The sequence below is a fragment of the Ictalurus furcatus genome, chromosome 8, assembly GCF_023375685.1.
Source record: "Ictalurus furcatus strain D&B chromosome 8, Billie_1.0, whole genome shotgun sequence".
Taxonomy (NCBI): domain Eukaryota; kingdom Metazoa; phylum Chordata; class Actinopteri; order Siluriformes; family Ictaluridae; genus Ictalurus; species Ictalurus furcatus.
The window spans coordinates 3,555,057-3,574,565 of NC_071262.1; the positions used below are offsets into that span (position 1 = coordinate 3,555,057).

Consider the following 19,509-nt stretch of genomic DNA (forward strand, 5'->3'; position numbering starts at 1 on the left):
TATCCCAGGGGACTCGGGGTACTAAGTTTGGATACCCTGGACCCATTACAGGGCACAATTGCACACACAGACACTACAGAGAGTTTGGAAATGCCAATCAGCCTACAACGCATGTTTTTGGACTTGGGGAGGAAACTGGAGTGCCTGGTGGAAACCCACGAAGCATGTGGAGAACATACAAGCCCACACATGGCTGAGGTGGGAATCGAACCTCCAACCCTGGAGGTGCTAACCACTAAGACACCGTGGCCCCCCATATTGTGTTAACCTTTAAGTGGATTATTTAATAACGTAGCAATCACCAGCCGACTAGATTTCAGTAGGCATTTACTGGTTTAGCATCGAGCTACCATCATGAAATGAACAGTATATACATCTATGGCTTCTTCATTGTTCTATGTACACTATATGGCTAAACGTGGACAACTGACCATCATACCCATACGTTCTTTTTGAACATTTCATTCCAGATTTAGTCACCCTTTGGCGTTATATTAACCTCCAGTCTTCTGGGAAGGCTTTCTACAGGATTTTGGAGTGTGGCTTGCTCATTTAGCCACAAGTGAGGAGGTCTGGGGTGCAGTCGGGGTTCCAGTTCATCCCAAAGGTGTTCAGTGGGGTTGAGGTTAAGGCTCTGTGCAGGCCGCTTACGTTCTTCCAGTCCAACCTCGGCAAACCACGTCTTCACGGAGCTCGCTTTGCGCATAGGGCCATCGTCATGCTGGAAAATGTTTGGGTCTGTTAGTTCCAGTGAAGGGAAATTGTACATCCTATACAATTGTGTGCTTCTAACTTTGGGAAAGAACCAAGTATGGGTATGACGGTCAGGTCCGCAAATATTTTTGTCCATATAGTGCATCTTTGTAAGAACCGGCCTCCGTAGGCGCCATTTCTGAAGGGTACTTGGACCCCGCAGATTGATGCTTGAGGCTATATTTGTTTATTCTTTGATGATTTCAATGGCATTTTATTTCGGCTTGTTGAACACGGTCAGTTATTTCATTCAGTGGCTTGTTAAGCCGGGTTAAATCTGTCCTTTTCGAATCGACTAATATCGTCACTGTTTTTTTTGTTTTTGTTTTTTTTTAATGGCTTCTGGTGATGTAACTCCAGTAGAAAGAAGGCAAAATAATCCAGCTCGTATCCTGTTCCTTTAGTTGCACCACACATATTATGCAAACTAAAACGAAGCACTAATTAAATGGCAAGATGAGCGTAATCCTGCTACTTCATTGCATCGCCGGACATTCGTGAAGGGGTTTCGAATTCAAGTGCGGTTTCTAGTCCTATCGTTTTATCCTTTGTGGAATCCAACGACGAGAACTGCAGTATAGTCGCCCCATAAGCATATGGATTCCTCAACGTGTGCTCGATTAGATTTAACCATGAACATCTGCTCTAATATTATCTTGCTCCACACCTACACACAAGCCAGCAGATTCCAAATTAGACCTTGAACAACATTCAGACATCAATCATAAGCTAGAGTGGCACATTTATCATAGGAAAACAATTAGCGCAAAACACACTAGGGTGAAACGTTCAGAATTATTTGGGCTTTTATTTCCAACACACCTTCTGCCTTTGCTCCGGACGTTTATGATGTAACGCCTCATTATGATGGGCCAACTACAGAAAATGTTTTTTCAGATTTCAGTATACTTCAATGAGCATATCTTTATTTTATTTTAAATAAACACAACTGACGGAGCACTGTAACACATCTGAGTGTCGTTGAGGAGAAAATCACTACGCATTACTATATACGACCCCACCCAGAAAGCTGATTTGGAGTTAAATTACTTCTATATTGCTTTTTGACAATATTTCAAGTCCATTCATCAATAATAAACTGGGCTGATGGAAAAAAAAAAAAAGAAAAAAAAGAATAGACCTAAATATAGTGTCATTATGCTGAATACTGCTCACAGCGAGCACATCGAGGCTGGGGTCAATTCTGCAGTTGATGTGCGGTGAGGAATGTGAAAATCATCACGTCCTCTCTTAAAGAACCAAAATATTACGAAATTTCTTTCAAGCTGATATTTGTGAAGCTCCATTAACATCACTGGTACAAATGAATGCTGGTTCAAACACCTGATATAACAAGACTCCGCCGCCATATTATATTCAAAAGGACAGATATAAAGTGTTCCTGTTACTTCTGGTCAATATTTCTCTTAAAAAATAGCCATGAGAGACAAGTGTACACCTGTACAATGCGATTCTGGTCTCTTCTTATATTAATATGTACACATCCATGATAAAAAAAAAAAAAGATTCCGCGTATGGAGAAAATGTTTTAAAAGTTCAAAACGCCTGCATAACGTGCTGAAGAGAAAAGGCGTGTGTAATTCACGTGACAAAGACTACAGAATACCAGACCAAGCCAGGAGACCTGCTGAACCTACCGAGTCCATCACTGCTGAGCGCGGTCTAAACTCAGGCACGTGATCGAGAAAGTTTGCCAAAGGTATGCCGGTATGTGCAAACCCGTTCCCATAATGTCTCCAGGAAGAAAAAATAAACGACTTTTCGTGTGCGCGTCTCAGCAGGAGCAGTTGCCGCAGCCCTTGACGCTGTTCAGGATCTCCTCCTGCAGCTTCCTGCGCTCCTCCTCCTTCTGAGAGACTCTCTCGGCCGGAGCGGGATGCGGCGTCTTGTCTCCGTTGCTGTTCAGCACTTTGCTGTTCTGCGTGTGCCACAGATCGCCGTACAGGCTGCCTGGAGTGCTCAGGAGTGTGTGGTGATCGCCTTGCTCTGCCACCTTTCCCTGCAGCATCATGGGAAATGAGAGACAACAAAAGGTGAGAAGGAGAGGGTGAGTGAAACACACACACGTGGATAAAGAAAGAGAAATAAGTGGAGGGACAGACAGAATAGATGACGTGAGAAACAAGGAGGGTTGACGGAAGGCCAGGGCGGATTAAAAAAAAAGAGGGTTGAGAGAAGAGAGGGCACAGGAGGAGGTAAGAGAGATAATACGGGGGAGGGGCATAAGACAAAGACAGAAGGAGGTGTAGATCAGAGGAGGTGAGAAAGGAGGAAATTGGACAGGGGGCGTGAGTGCATACAAGACGGAGATAAGAACCAGATCGAGAGAGAGAGAGAGAGAGAGGTAGTAGAGATTGGAAGGCAGTGATGAGTGGGGGTGGGTTAAGAGGGTGCATGAAAAAGAATCACAGGAGAGGAGAGAGAGAGAGAGAGAGAGAGAGGGAGAGGGAGAGAGACACAATTAAACTTCCATAGAGCAGTCGAGGTTAATGACAATTTACTGTATCTATTTTTTGCCACAACTGTCGTGACAGTAGCCTCCTCTTCTGCAATCTAGAGCTCTCTGTTCCTCATACTGTTCTACGCAGTAAGTAAACAAAAGCTGCGCGCTCGCTCGCTCAAACACACTCTCTCTCTCTCTCTCTCTCTCTCTCTCTCTCTGACACACACACACACACACACACACAAAATCTGGCAGTTCAGACAGGCTTTGCCTTGGGAGCACTTGAAGAGTCCGCATGAGTGTATTACAGTGCTGTTCGCCCGAGCATTATTGACTGTCTTAAATGGATATGATTCTAAAGCAAATGAGAGCACTGAGATGAGGGGCAATGGCAGATGAGCCAAAGAAAGAGGGCGTATGAGAGAAAGAAGACACAGACCGCGAAAACATGTAGCGGCCCTGAGCAGGCTCACACAGGCGGTGTGTGGGCGCGCTCGCAGCACCAGGTCCTAAAAGCCTGCCAGCAACAAAGAAAAAAAAAAAAAGAATAAGAAAATTTTAAATATTTTATATATATATATATTATATATATATATATACATACACACACACACACACACACACACACACAAAATCATTAAATTAGTTCAGCCGAATGTCAGAAACCGCTATGCCACCAATGTGCTGGCTGTATTTTTAGGCATGAGCAATTTTGAGACCCATCCTTTCAAGAAACGCAAGATTTACAGCAAAATCATGTCCTGCAGCGCACAGCGTCAAGTCAAACTATGACCTCCACAAGGCATGAGGCACGACCTCTGACCTTTGCCTCGATGCTTCTTCCATTCCCGAAGCTGAAAGGGCTCCACCTTTGAGAGATGCATGGCGGTGTTGAAGCTAGAGCCAAGCATGAAGCACTACCACTCATTATTTTAATGAGCTCCAGCACTCCCCATCCTCCCTCTCCTGAGCACCGACCATGCTGAACCCTGAACATCGTGTACGAGCGACCGTTACGTCCTAAAATCGCACACGTCAAAAAAATCATTCCTATATACAATATTACATTTTCGTATGAAAACTGCCTCGCCTTTTAAATTGCCTTGCCGTTTAACACGACGTATCTGATTTCTGATTGGCTGGCAGGCTTCATTTTCACGTCATAAAAAAAAAAAAAGTCAGGATAACGACATCCATCCTCCTAACAGCTTACTATTTAACCATGTTGGCTAGTAACCATGACAATGAGCATAAATAATGGTTCAGACTAGGCCTACAGTTACATATGTGCTATTGGAGTGATAATTGCAGCAATAGCCTGTGGGTGTAGGGAACTAGCAAGTAATTTACATATAATAGGACTGTGTTTCAGATCATTTATGGGCAAAAAAAATAATAATTCTTACATGTAAATAACCTTTTTACAAGCATGAAGTGTTCCAATATGAGAATCACACTGTGCTCACCTCATCTGTTACTTTCTTATATCGGGACATATTGCTGGGTTTCCTCACGTACACCACGGCTTGATAATGATTGGTCGGAAAGTGTTGATTAATTACATTTCTATACGACCAGCTCTGACAATCGTCCCGCTACAATATTGATATTAACGTGCGATATTAATCATTCTGATATGTTATAGTAACACATTACACAGGGACTGGTAGGGTGGTGATATGTTTTCAGAGAGAATGCATGTTTTATAGCATTTTTTTTTTTGAAGGAGTCTCCAGTGCCAGAAGTCTGCAACAGGCATAAAATTTTTTTTTTTTAAATTCTGTTACGTTTTCCGACAAAGGAAAGTCTTCAGGGACAGTCTTGAGGGAATTGCTAAAAATGTAATCATTGGCAAATTGCTGTTGTGTAAGAAGAATAAATAGATTTTGTTGTGTTTTAGTCCTTACATATTGCCTAACTAAGGGATCGTCAATGGACGGACCACGGTTCAGATCACTTGGGAAAAAAGGAAAGGGGGGGGGGGACAGTGTAGAAGAGCCAGTGTATTAAAAAACAAACAAACAAACAAAAACAAACAAACAAACAAAAAAAAACACCTTTCTGTAGTTCAGCAAATCTAGTTTTCTTAAGACGAACCAGCTCGGCTTCTGTAGCAGATCCTCTGCTGTGGTTTATTCGATCACGTGGATTTTGAGATAGCGACTCCAAATTTGCCATGGTAACATTTCGGTCCGTCCCCTATCGGTGTGCCAAATTTCCTAACTTTCCTATGTACGGTTCTATGAGCTGCCATAGACTCAACAGCAGAGAAAGAAGAAGAAAAAGAATAACAACAATAACGATTATGATAGGGGCCTATGCACCTGCGGTGCTTGGCCCCCGAATAACACAGACACACACACACACCATTAAAATAACTTTGATCATACAGAACGAAAGCTACTAAAGGATGTTCCGTAAATTAACTCCCATGCCAGCCATTTTAGTTCTCCACTAACAGACAATGACACGAGTGATCATGTTTTGTATGGGATGTGATTTCTACAGCCTCGCTGCTAAACTCTTGGCAAGAGAAAATGGCCTTATTTCCACATGACTGCACTATTAAATCACTACTGCTTATGAAAAGATAAAACGTCCTTAGTTTTTTTTTTCTCAAGGTCAGCTTTGGAGGACGGCGCGCGTGCGATTCACAGGACTTTCGCGCTCAGCTCAAGCGTCCTCTTACCAGCATGATGCTCAAGGCCACCTCGACACTAAAGACTTGGTTTTTCTTATGGTGACGAGGAAAACGTACGCAGTGGAACTAGAGGTGGGAAAAGAATGTGCCCAAAACCACGTCCAGTTTTGTCTCAAATACTAGCCATCACTGCTATGCTTTGGATTTATCGTTAATGATGCTCAGAAATAATCGCCATTCTGAGCTGAAGCAAACTATTAAAAGTATTTAAAACAAGACTGGAATCATTCCAAAATAAAATCGGGTGGAATAAACCATCAGCGGTTGAGAAAGTTCTCCTCCAGCCACTAGAGAACAGCAGCTGAACCCCTCATCAAGGCCCTGGAGCCTGAATTTGGCGAAATCGGGATCGCACCAAATCGTTTTGGACGGGTCTTCTACAGTGGTGCTTGTTGGTAAACGAGAACATTTAGCTGTACTCATGTTCGACGCACGTGAATCGAAGAGGGCTTCGACTGGACACGCGTCGTGATGGTGTCACGTGGCCCAAATCCGTGGGAAATCTAAAATTTCACGCTCCTCCGAATATCGTTAAGGTTTGCTCGATTTTCCGTTATTCTCTGCGATGGCAAAATCCTGGACGGTCCGATTTAAGGTAAACGGACAAACGGTCGCCGCACGTGCGCGGTCCGAGAGTCAAACTGAACACGGTTAGGAATGACTCCTACATGTGATCTTACCTGATTCAGCACAATAATCTCATCTGCATCCACGATGGTGGACAGCCGGTGGGCGATGAAGACGGATGTTCTGTCAGTTACCATTTTTTTCATGGAGCTCAGAATGTTCTAGAAAAAAAAAAAATAATAATAATAATAATAATTCAACAAGGTAAAACTCAATCAATTTCAAAACATTAAAATGAACCCCCGCCTGCCCTCACAGTGATGTTTCAACGAGAGAGCTTTCCGGTTCATTTCCAATATCTGGCAACAATATGATTGACAGGATTTATATGAGGACTTCCTTGTGACAGGATAGGTGGGGGGGGAATATAGCTAAATAAGAAGTGAAGGCAGTCAAAAGCAAACATCGCCCGTGTCTGTAATAACGTATAAAGCCTCGTCCTCGTGAAGAAGAAAAAACACTGAGCTTCCTCTTTGAATGTAAATATGAACTGAGAGAAAAATGATCTTTGCTCTATTGAAGTTTATTGTCAGCTGTACTCTTAACAATAGCTGTATACCAGTGAAATAAGTGCTATTTTACTCAAATATTACATTGGCGCCTAGCTATATTGGTCATGTCTGAGCCATCTAATTATTTTTGAGAGAATTTGATGCAATTTGCTTTCAAAGACAATAACACTTTTTGAAACAAACCCCCCAAAAATACATTGCAGATGAATTTAACATTATGAAGTGATGCTATTGGTTAATACTGCGATTTGTCCAGATTTCCAGTCAGATTATTGGATCACAAATAATGCCATTTCGGTATGTCTGTCAAACACTCCGAGAGAGGTACGCAAGGATTAGTGCACTGGTATGAGCTCCTAGAAGTTGTGTTTTAAAAAAACAAAACAAAAAAAACCCCTGAAATACTGAACCTCTTCGGTAATGGAGTCGAGGGAGGAAGTGGCCTCGTCGTAGAGCAGGATAGGAGGGTTCTTCAGGATCGCCCTGGCGATGGCCACACGCTGTTTTTCTCCACCTATCAGCAGCCGGAAAGGTGTGAGGTCATTAACGAAGGCATTAAGCAATACATCATTATAAGCCGATCAGCCATAACATTAAAACCACTGACAGGTGAAGTGAAGAACATTGATTAGCTTGTTACAGTCGCACCTGTCAAGCGTTGGGATTTATTAGGCACCGAGTGAACAGTCGGTTCTCGAAGTTGATGTGCTGGAAGCAGGTAAATTGGCGAGCGTAAGGATCCGAGTGACTTTGACAAGGGCCGAATTGAGCAGGCTAGACGACGGGATCGGGGCCTCTCCAAAACGGCAGGTCTTACGGGGCGCACCAATTGCTGAAAAAGTTCATGCTCGCTATGATCGACAGGTCTCGGAACACAACACACAGTGCATCGCAGCTTGCTGCGTATAGGACTGCATAGTTGTAGACCGGTCAGAGTGCCTACGCTGACCCCTGTCCACTGCTGAAAGCACCTACAAAGGGTACGTGAGCATCAGAACTGGACCATGGAGTAATAGAAAAAGGTGGCCTGGTCTGATGAACCATGTGCAGTGTTCTGCTGGGAAACCTCGGGTCCTGCATTCATATGGATGTTACTTTGACACGTACCACCTACCTAAACACTATCGCAGACTAAATACACCACTTCTAGGCAACGTGGCGTCTTTCAGCAGGATAACACGCCCTGCTACACTGCAAAAATAGTTCAGGAACGGTTTGAGGAACATGTCAAAGAGTTCATGGTGTTGACTCGGCCTCCAAATTCCCTAGATCTCAATCCGATCGGGCGTCTCTGGGATGTACTGGACAAACAAGTCCGATCCATGGAGGCCTGGCCTCGCAATTTAAAGCATCTGCTATTAACACCGTGGTGCCAGATACCACAGCGCACCTTCAGGGATCTTGCGGAGTCCATGCCTCGACGGGTCAGAGCTGTTTTGGCGGCGCAAACAGGACCGACACAATATTAGGCAGGTGGATTTAATGTTATGTCTGATCGGTGTACATATTTATAAAAATGATACACAGTCACTTCTTAGCCGATGGCCCAATTGACACCATTCACATTTAATTGTGCTAATTATTATCGACAACTGTAATTACTGCTGACAAGCAGCTTTTATTCCAAGCAGCAACATATCCTGCCCTTGAATAATTGTGCGCTTGAGTGTTCGGGTCACTGCACTTTACATGCATTGTCACAGTGTTTCTCATTAAAATTGCATTAGCATTTAGTATTCATATTAGTAAATTGTCCTGGCAACCGTATCTGGCTATAAAACTCTAGAAGTCTGATTTAAATAATGGTTCATGCGAACAAGAACGTGTTTTTGACAGATTTCCTAAATGACCACACACGTGAATTATGACCGAGATGTCCTCGTTAATAGCGGATATCCGTCTTAAAAAGAAACGATTATAGAAATCTTTACGCACACAGCTTCACCTTGAAGCACATTAAGGTTAAAGGAGAAACTGAAATGAAAACTTTTGCTTGGTAAAAGTCCATTATTTTTGGTTCTCATACTCTGGGCCTCTACAAACTAATAGCTTGGACACAACATCTACCTGTCCCAGGCGACAGCCTAGTGATTCGACCATCCCCGAGTCGCTGTACAAGTAAATCCACAGCTTCATCTCGACGACAAACTACAAGTCATAACGACGCGCGTTAAGCGTCCGGAGATAAAACTGATAACGGAGGATTCAGTTTACGTTGCCATGTTACCGTTATCATAAACGACCTGGTCCTCACTAGCTTCATACGGTAACAGCCTTAATTAAAAAGAACGCGCGCTTTAAACTGACGTTCGTCATACCTGAGAGTTTCAAGCCTCGCTCTCCGACCTGCGTCTCGTATCCATGCGGCATTTTGAGGATGGCATCGTGGATGCCGGCAAGCTTGGCCACTCTATATACGTCCTCTGGTGTGGCGTTGATGTTACCGTAGTGCAGATTGTAGAAGATCGTGCTGTGGAAGAGGACTGCATCCTTAAGCACAAAGAGGGGAAATCAGATGTTTGCATCAATTGTCTGTTATCGCTAAACCTATACTGTATTAATCTCTCAAAGATTCTATTACCAAGAGGTTACGTGAGGAAAAATAGGCCAAGAATTCAGTACCGAGAGATGTTCATTTCACCACTGATCGAAAACAAACCAGAATGAACCCAGATATTATTATTATTATTATTTTTTTTTTTTAAATAATCTGAACACTAATAATACATGTAATTATAATAATAATGCATAATGACGTTGACCGTTTCGGTCTCTTAATGTCTGATATCTATCTGCGAAGGACACTGGTAGTAGCGAGCTACCAAATTAGCTGAATGTCATCATTACAACATGAGAGCTTCATGCAAGAGAATATAAACAGTGTAGGATTACCCTATTATTAGCCTATGTTTCTGTATAAATGTCAAGGGAATTCAGCAGGTCTGCCTCGGCAAATGTGAGGCTCATCAATAAGTATAATCAAATTGCTGTCTTCGTGTTTAATATTTAGTGACGCACGAGTTGTGGTGTTACGCTATTATTAATCCGTTTGTGCTCTTAATTATCCACCGACGTCTTCGATCCTATATGCTTCATCAAACTGTCTCGGTAGTTGTGCACCCACTTCTTAAATGCCATGCATGGGTTCGTTTCAAATCAGCGGTTATTGCGCATTCTTGCAAATAAGCTCCCCAGACCAAAAAATAAATAAATAAATAAATAAATAAATAAATGAATAAATAATTGTCACAGGTGTCATTTTCCCCCCTAATACTTGGTTACGCCTCATCGCCTTAATAAGAGTGTCAATTCTGCCAGGATTCCAATAGTGTCTAGAGATAACTCCTGTCAATTTGATCCCACTCTTCCACTTAGAGTCTGGACAACAACAGACAATCTGGTTTTATGCTGCATTTATATCAGGACTATGACTCCACAAGGAACATTTCTGGGATCTGGGATCAATGGAGCCAGTTTATTTATATTAACTGTATAAGTATCGTTTAACAGAGGGGGAAACAGTCAAATATGTACTGCAGGATTACTTTAACTGGGAAATAGTAATGTTTTTTTTAATTTTAAAAAACCCACCTGAGGCACCACACCCAGAGCTTTTCTTAAGCTCTCCAAGCTTACATCTCGAATGTTCTGGCCTGCAATATAGATGTTACCTCGCTGGGGTTCATAGAAGCGAAATAGCAACCGTACGATCGTGCTCTTCCTATTTAAAAATAAATAAATAAATAAACAAACAAAAAGTTTAGTAATAGCTACTGGAGAAACATCATAAAACAGGACTCCCTGTAAGCGGGTAATGATGCGGTGAAGTGACGCTTTTACCCGGATCCGCTCCCGCCGACAATGGCCACTTTTTTCCCAACGGGTACTTCGAAGGAAATCCCGTTGAGGACCTTTTGTCCCTCTAGATACTCAAAGTAGACGTCCTCGAACCGGATGGAGGCGTCCTGTGGGGTAACGAGCAGTGGGGGGGCCAGGTCTCTCTCCTGTGACACAGAAAGCACATAATGGATGGGTTTATTTATTAGTAGTGAATATATATATTATATATATATATATATATATATACACACACATACACATACATACATATACATACACACACACACACACACACACATACAATTTCTCACAAAAGTGAGTACACCTACCCCCCTCACATTGTTGTAAATATTTGATTATATCTTTTCATGTGACAACACTGAAGAAATGACACTTTGCTACAATGTAAAGTAGTGAGTGTACAGCTTGTGTAACAGTGTAAATTTGCCGTCCCCTCAAAATAACTCAACACACAGCCATTAATGTTTAAACCGCTGGCAACAAAAGTGAGTACACCCCTAAGTGAAAATATCCAAATTGGGCCCAATTAGCCGTTTTCCCTCCCCGGTGTCATGTGACTTGTTAGCGTTACAAGGTTTCAGGTGTGAATGGGGAGCAGGTGTGTTAAATTTGGTGTCATCGCTCTCACACTCCCTCATACTGGTCACTGGAAGTTCAACATGGCACCTCATGGCAAAGAACTCTCTGAGGATCTGAAAAAAAGAAAAGAATTGTTGCTCTACATGAAGATGGCCTAGGCTATAAGAAGATTGCCAAGACCCTGACACTGAGCTGCAGCACGGTGGCCAAGACCATACAGCGGTTTAACAGGACAGGTTCCACTCAGAACAGGCCTCGCCATGGTCGACCAAAGAAGTTGAGTGCACGTGCTCAGCGTCATATCCAGAGGTTGTCTTTGGGAAATAGACGTATGAGTGCTGCCAGCATTGCTGCAGAGGTTGAAGGGGTGGGGGGTCAGCCTGTCAGTGCTCAGACTATACGCCGCACACGGCATCGAATTGGTCTGCATGGCTGTCGTCCCAGAAGGAAGCCTCTTCTAAAGATGATGCACAAGAAAGCCCGCAAACAGTTTTCTGAAGACAAGCAGACTAAGGACATGGATTACTGGAACTATGTCCTGTGGTTTGATGAGACCAAGATAAACTTATTTGGTTCAGATGGTGTCAAGCGTGTGTGGCAGCAACCAGGTGAGGAGTACAAAGACAAGTGTGTCTTGCCTACAGTCAAGCATGGTGGTGGGAGTGTCCTGGTCTGGGGCTGCATGAGTGCTGCCTGCACTGGGGAGCTACAGTTCATTGAGGGAACCATGAATGCCAACATGTACTGTGACATACTGAAGCAGAGCATGATCCCCTCCCTTCGGAGACTGGGCCGCAGAGCAGTATCCCAGCATGATCACGACCCAAAACACACCTCCAAGACGACCACTGCCTTGCTAAAGAAGCTGAGGGTGAAGGTGATGGACTGGCCAAGCATGTCTCCAGACCTAAACCCTATTGATAATCTGTGGGGCATCCTCAAACAGAAGGTGGAGGAGCACAAGGTCTCTAACATCCACCAGCTCCGTGATGTCGTCATGGAGGAGTGGAAGAGGACTCTAGTGGCAACCTGTGAAGCTCTGGTGAACTCCATGCCCAAGAGGGTTAAGGCAGTGCTGAAAAATAATGGCGGCCACACAAAATATTGACACTCTGGGCCCAATTTGGACATTTTGACTTAGGGGTGTACTCACTTTTGTTGCCAGCGGTTTAGACATTAATGGCTGTGTGCTGAGTTATTTTGAGGGTATGGCAAATGTACACTGTTACACAAGCTAACAGAGGGGTAGGTGTACTCACTTTTCTGAGAAGATATATATATATATATATATATATATATATATATATATATATATATATATATATATATATATATATATATATATATATATATACACACACACACATACGTATAGACACGCACACATACATATACATACACATATGCTGCTTGCTTGGTGGTGCCCCTTGGCTCTCGGGCCTTTCAGATCAGGTGTCTATATACTGAGATCATGTGACACTTAGATTGTACACAGGCGGACTATTTAATTCATTATGTGAGTTTTGAATGTAATTGGTTGCACACGATCTTATTTACGGGCTTCATAGCAAAGGGAACGAACACACATGCATGCACCACTTATCCGTGAATTTTTTATTTATTTATTTATTTTTTTTTAGAATTTTTTAAAATAAGTTATCTTTTAAATTTTACTTCACCAATGTGGACTACTTTGTGTACGTCCGTTACAAGAAATCCAAAGAAAAATCCATTTAAATTACAGGGAGGTAATGCAACAAAATGGGAAAACCGCAAAGGGGGTGGAGGGGGTGAATACTTTAAGTTAATGCTACATTCATCCATGTTAGCTGAGAAATCTAATGAAAAATCCCTTGTAATGTTTTGATGGGCTGGTCAGTCATGCAGAGAGGCGTTGGGTCGGGTGGGGGTTTAACGACCGTGACATGTTACTGATCGCTGGGAACAACTCGACGGATTTTGTTCGAAATAATTATAGGCTGCATGAAGAATGAGCTTCATCAACCTCAAATGCATTTCAACAACCCCCCCCCACCCCCCCACCTCCCCTCCCACCCCAAAGAAAGAAATGTTGCAGGGATTAAAATGAATACTAAAGCAAAATGTTATGCTAATTTATAATCCACAGAAAGAGCCGCGGTTAAGAATATGTGACTGTTGCAAAAAGCACTGACATTTCAGGCGCGCCGGAACAATAACGTTCTGATGAAGCTGGGATTGCAGTTATTAACATGATGAACAATTCAACATCATTTAAAGTGAATTGCTTTAATCAAGCGGGCCACAATAATAGATCAAACTGAACGGGCGATAAAACGAACGCGGCGGTCGAGTAGCGGCGTCTGAGCGATGACGTGCGGCGTAAAAAAAAAAGATCGTGGAAATCGGTCTACCTTAATCTTGGTGTCCACGCTGAGCAGAGTGAAGAGCGTGTTCATGTCGATGAGAGCCTGTCTGGTCTCTCTGTAGACTGTGCCGAGAAAGTTGAGGGGCATCGAGAGCTGAAACAGCAGTCCGTTTACCATCACCAGATCTCCCACGGTCATGGTTCCTTTCAAAACAAACCACGACGAAAGGAATTAGAAAGTCAGCGTTGTGGGCGGAGTTTTACCAGGCGGATTAAATTAGCGTGTATGGGTGACGCACAGGTCTGTGGAAAGACGGACAATGCAAGGTGAAGAAGTTAGCCGGACTTGTTCTTAAAGGTTCAAACGTAACGTGAAAAAGTGGTTTTTAGCCGAGCTAATACATAGGAATGGGCACCACACTGGAGCTTTCACTTGCCCAGTGGGCAAGACAATAAATTCCTGATTTGTCCAGCCCTCAGATCTTACTTAAAATAAATAAATAAATAAATACTGCACAATTTACTAATAGATATGAAAAGGCTTAATGTTTAACATGCACTGAGGATTTTCACCTGCCATTACGCCCTTGCTAGCCAGCACCATGACAGCCGTGAGCCCGACGCTGAAGATCGCGCTCTGTCCGAAGTTTAGCATGGCCAGGGTCAAGGTAGTCTTTAACGAAGAGGACTCGTAGACTTTCAGAAAGCTGTCATATCGCTCTGCTTCATATTTCTCATTGTTGAAGTACTAAAGGAAGAGAGACACAGCGAGCGAGACAGAGAAAGAGAGAGAGAGAGAGTGTGAGAGATAAAGGAGCACAAAAGGACACGTAAGATAACTGGAGGACTGGACGCGTAGTGAAATTCACAGCCATTTGAAGACATGCGAGGACAAATGACAAAAGTCGGGTATTCTAACTGCACCCGTGGGCACTTTTATCATCTCGGTCTGTTGAGTAAACGACTATCTGAGAGAAAAGAGTTTCAAAGAATAATAACAATAATACATTGGTTGGTGTGTCGTGGAGATGCACGCGGGTTTACGAAAACAAGGTAGCAACCAAGTTAACACATTTCAGCACAGGCTTAAAGGCCACGCAGGATCCGTGTGCTGCGGCGAGGAACCCGAAAGCTGAATGAAGAGATAAGGAAGGGGGAAGGAAAAAAAATCAAATAAAATCACGACTTCCCTTGCACTCCTGTTCAAAAATAGAACTGCATCGCACAGCTATATTAATTAGTTTCGAAACAGAGGTGAGGCGATAAACGCAGCTTATTAAATGAATCAGTCTTATCAACAGAACTGCTGATGACATGATTACAAAAAGCATCGGTGCAAATGAGAGAAGACTCTCCAATACTGGTCCACACTGACAGTGTTTTGAGACCCTTTTTTTTTTTTGGCTACACGCAGAGAGCGCTACTTGGCTTCATTAGCGCATTACCACTGTGTGCGGCTGCCTCCGCTGGCAACATGATCAAAAAAAAAAATAATAAAATCCCCTGGACCGTAATGACAATCAGAATATTTCATCAGACCGCGACAAACTTAACAAGAACTTTCTGTGCCAATTAGCTAGGGGAGCGAAAGGTATCAAAGAGCAAGCAGAGGAGTTTCATAGCAATTTCTCTGCTGTCAGGGAACATGCTCAACAGGATAGAGGAGACAAGTGTGCAGTAACGTAAAGTGTGTGTGTGTGTGTTTTGATGTTCTGCAAGAGCTTTTGCGAGTGCAGAACAGATCAGGAGTGGGTGCGGATCTAATTATGCATGCACGCTGGCTTACAGTGATACTAAATCCAGCTGCATTGACATCAGTGACTCGAAAATAAAGCCTTATACATAATACACCTGCACGTAACAACAAGGGCAGGGGAGAAAGAGAGGAGAAGGAAAAAGAAAAGAAGAAAAAAAAAAAGACGGCAGAACAGAAGAAAATCCGACAGGAAGGAGAAAGTCGAGCGCTGACAAAGAAACATGAAGGCATTAATCAAAAGCATCAGTGGAGAGCGTTAACGACTACGGCGGTAAACCGAGCCGAAAGGATTTCTACACAGACCTAATATTCTCCGATCGTACAGATTTGGTTTATTTTGCACTCTGAGGTTTAAATCCCAGAAGCAGATTAACTTTATTTCCGTCTTAGACGGTTAAGCGTCGCGGAATTAAACCAGCTGATTAAACATGACGAGCGCAAGAGAAATATTTGTGCCTGTAAAATGGATACGGTGGCTCGTGGCTGGGATGACGAGCGTGACTCACCTTTACGGTCTCGTAATTAAGGAGAGAGTCGATGGCCGCGTTGCCCGCTTCGTTATCTGCCTTGTTCATTGCTATCCTGAACTGGGTCCTGATCAAAAATACACAGCGTTTCAAGGAGAGTTCAACATTTACAAAGATGTAACATTTGTACTAATGGTTTTGCACTGAAATGATCAGACGGGAGGAAAACAAGCTCACGGAGGGAAATGACATATTAGTCACGTAGGGATAAAGTAGTAATAAAAGACGTTGGGACGTGCCGTTACAGTTAAATAATCAACGATAGGGTGGGGTGACTCATTACCACCCATAAGTCTATTCTCTTCCTATAACAGCACGGCCCGGAGTATTGTATTCCTCTCAAACCACAGCAATTTTGACAGCAATTACGTTTCTTTTTAATTCAAAATGTGTTTAATTAGGTCGTTCGCGTTGACATTATTACAGCTAAAACATTTATTTCCTCACCAGGTTTATTTATTTCTCTCTCGAAGGGAGTGAGACGATATAGAAAGCAGCTTGTTACCAAGAAACTGCAAAAACATCTGTCTCGAAGACCTCCTTATGACTGTCACGCAGTGCTCACGCAGGAAACTCCTTCCAAAAGCGTTAAATAAACGGCGCTTAACGGAAAACTTCACCGAATCGACGGTATGAGTTTTGCTGTCAAAGAACACATTTTTAAAATCTGTTTACTATCAAGCGTCTGCTATACAAGTCCCTGCGAATGAGCTATTACTATAGTAACAACAACGTCTTAGAAGGACAGCTAAAAACCTGGACTGCACCTGTAATCCTGGACTGCGCCTGTAAACCTGGACTGCGCCTGTAATCCTGGACTGCGCCTATAATCCTGGACTGCACCTATAATCCTGGACTGCAACTATAAACATGGACTGCACCTATAATCCTGGACTGCACCTATAATCCTGGACTGCACCTGTAATCCTGGACTGCACCTATAATCCTGGACTGCACCTATAATCCTGGACTGCACCTGTAATCCTGGACTGCACCTGTAATCCTGGACTGCACCTATAAACATGGACTGCACCTATAAACATGGACTGCACCTATAATCCTGGACTGCACCTATAATCCTGGACTGCACCTATAAACATGGACTGCACCTATAATCCTGGACTGCACCTGTAAACCTGGACTGCACCTGTAAACCTGGACTGCACCTGTAAACCTGGACTGCACCTGTAAACATGGACTGCACCTGTAATCCTGGACTGCACCTGTAATCCTGGACTGCACCTGTAATCCTGGACTGCACCTATAAACATGAACTGCACCTATAATCCTGGACTGCACCTATAATCCTGGACTGCACCTATAATCCTGGACTGCACCTATAATCCTGGACTGCACCTATAAACATGGACTGCACCTATAAACCTGGACTGCACCTATAAACCTGGACTGCACCTATAATCCTGGACTGCACCTATAAACATGGACTGCACCTATAAACCTGGACTGCACCTATAAACCTGGACTGCACCTATAAACCTGGACTGCACCTGTAATCCTGGACTGCATCTATAAAAATGGACTGCACCTAAAAACCTGTGATCTGTCTTTTAACCGAACTAGCGTCGGAGCCGTGCTGTTACAGAAAACCGGAACCTTCTGACCAACAGCACTAGGTATAAACCGCAACAACAATAAACACACCTAATATGCTCCATTACACACACACATAATTAAAGTGTTATACTGTACCTCCACTGTGTAACTGCGATGGTGAACAGTGTGTACGCCGATAAGGTCCCCAGAGTGACGAGAGCAAACTGACCGCCGCATTTATAATACTGCCAGAGAGACAAACACACAGACACACATTTCCACAGACCGTGACGGAATACCTTCTTCAGCCTGGCTAAAAAGCAGCCGCGGTTCGGTTCGCGTAGCACTTAACGCGCTTCCGCGGCGAGATTATACCCATTAAATTGAGTGTTACAAATGGACAAAGTAAAGGTGCGGTCAGAGTTCATGTCTGAATCATCGGAGCACAGACATCATTAAAGGACCAGAAGGTGACGAAGATGAGGACGTTAATCACACACTGCTAGCGGATATGGAGTGAGTGCGTGATCTTCGAGAGCACTGCATTAGTACAGACCAGCTTAATTCAGTCTATAATAAGCAGAACTGCTTTGCGATTCAACTGGTTTGTTTTCCCCCTGATTTCTTGATGTTTTCCCCGTCACTACGGTGCGACGCTGTTGAGAAATCAACACCGGGATCATTAATATTATAATGAGAACCTAATGAGAATTACTACTAAATTACTATACCGTAACATGCCATTCAAATCAGATTTAACTACTGCTTTTAGATCGTAAGCCAATCAGTATCTCTAAAGGCTGTTTATCAGACAGCTAATACTTCTTATCCGAGATCAGATAAGTGCTTGATATCTTAATGCCCTTTATCAGACATCTGGTATCTTAATGCTCTTTACGTGCTTCCTTAAAAGGTTATATAATATTTGATAGCCGCTATCTTAACATTTTAGGTGATACTGGATGAGTGGTGATAACCTATAACACCCTATATTATATACAGTCATGTGAAAAAATAAGTGCACCCGATGGAAATTGTTGGGGGTTTTTTTTTTGTTTTGTTTTTGGACATATTTGGACAAGCAAACATTTGATCATCTTTGAAACAGTGCCTATTAATAAAGCTGACGTACTTGAACAAAATCACAAGGAACATTAACTTTTCAATCAATTTTTCAACAGAAATTGCAATAGATGTGATATTCTTCTGTGGAAAAAGTAAGTACACCCTTGACCTCAGAAGCTAGTACTGCCCCCTTTAGCAGAAATAACTTCCTGTAGGTGTTTTGTATAACTGTCCACCAGGCTTGCTGGAATTTTTCACCATTCTTCCATGCAATATTCTTTCAGATTCATCTCGAGTTTGAGGGTTTACTTGCACGTACGGCCCATTTCAAATCCCCCCCACAACATTTCAATAAGATTCAAATCCGGGCTCTGTCTAGGCCATTCCATAACCCTCCATTTCTTCTTTTTGAGCCATTCCTTGGTGGAATTGATAGTGTGCTTAGGATCATTATCCTGTTGAAAGGTCCATTTAGATCAGATGGCCTCACATTATCTTCAAGCACTCTTTGATAAGATGCAGAATTCATAGTTGAATCAATGAATGCAAGCTGTCCAGTCCCTGAGGCAGAGAAGCAACCCCAAACCATAACATTTCCACCACCGTGCTTCACAGTTGGTATGAGGTGCTTCTCCTGAAAAGCTGTCTTTGGTCTGTGCCAAACATGTCTACAGCTACTCTGGCCAAACAACTCTATCTTTGATTCGTCTCTCCAGAGCACATTATTCCAAAAGGCCCGGTCTTTGCCTATATGCTCATTTGA

The 19,509-nt window shown here is 43.0% G+C and overlaps 1 protein-coding gene across 1 annotated transcript in view; it reads right to left on the minus strand.

Annotated features, from left to right (window-relative positions):
- Positions 1-1,541: 1,541 nt before the first annotated feature.
- Positions 1,542-19,509, minus strand: part of abcb7 (ATP-binding cassette, sub-family B (MDR/TAP), member 7) — a 34,913-nt gene continuing 16,945 nt past the window's right edge. The window contains exons 7-16 of the mRNA XM_053630322.1: positions 17,838-17,926; positions 16,107-16,194; positions 14,418-14,592; positions 13,891-14,048; positions 10,898-11,061; positions 10,649-10,778; positions 9,376-9,547; positions 7,468-7,571; positions 6,599-6,706; positions 1,542-2,773 (exon numbers count right to left, since the gene is read on the minus strand). Coding sequence (XP_053486297.1) covers positions 2,549-2,773; positions 6,599-6,706; positions 7,468-7,571; positions 9,376-9,547; positions 10,649-10,778; positions 10,898-11,061; positions 13,891-14,048; positions 14,418-14,592; positions 16,107-16,194; positions 17,838-17,926 — 1,413 coding nt within the window. The 3' untranslated portion in view covers positions 1,542-2,548. The remainder of the gene's footprint in view (positions 2,774-6,598; positions 6,707-7,467; positions 7,572-9,375; positions 9,548-10,648; positions 10,779-10,897; positions 11,062-13,890; positions 14,049-14,417; positions 14,593-16,106; positions 16,195-17,837; positions 17,927-19,509) is intronic.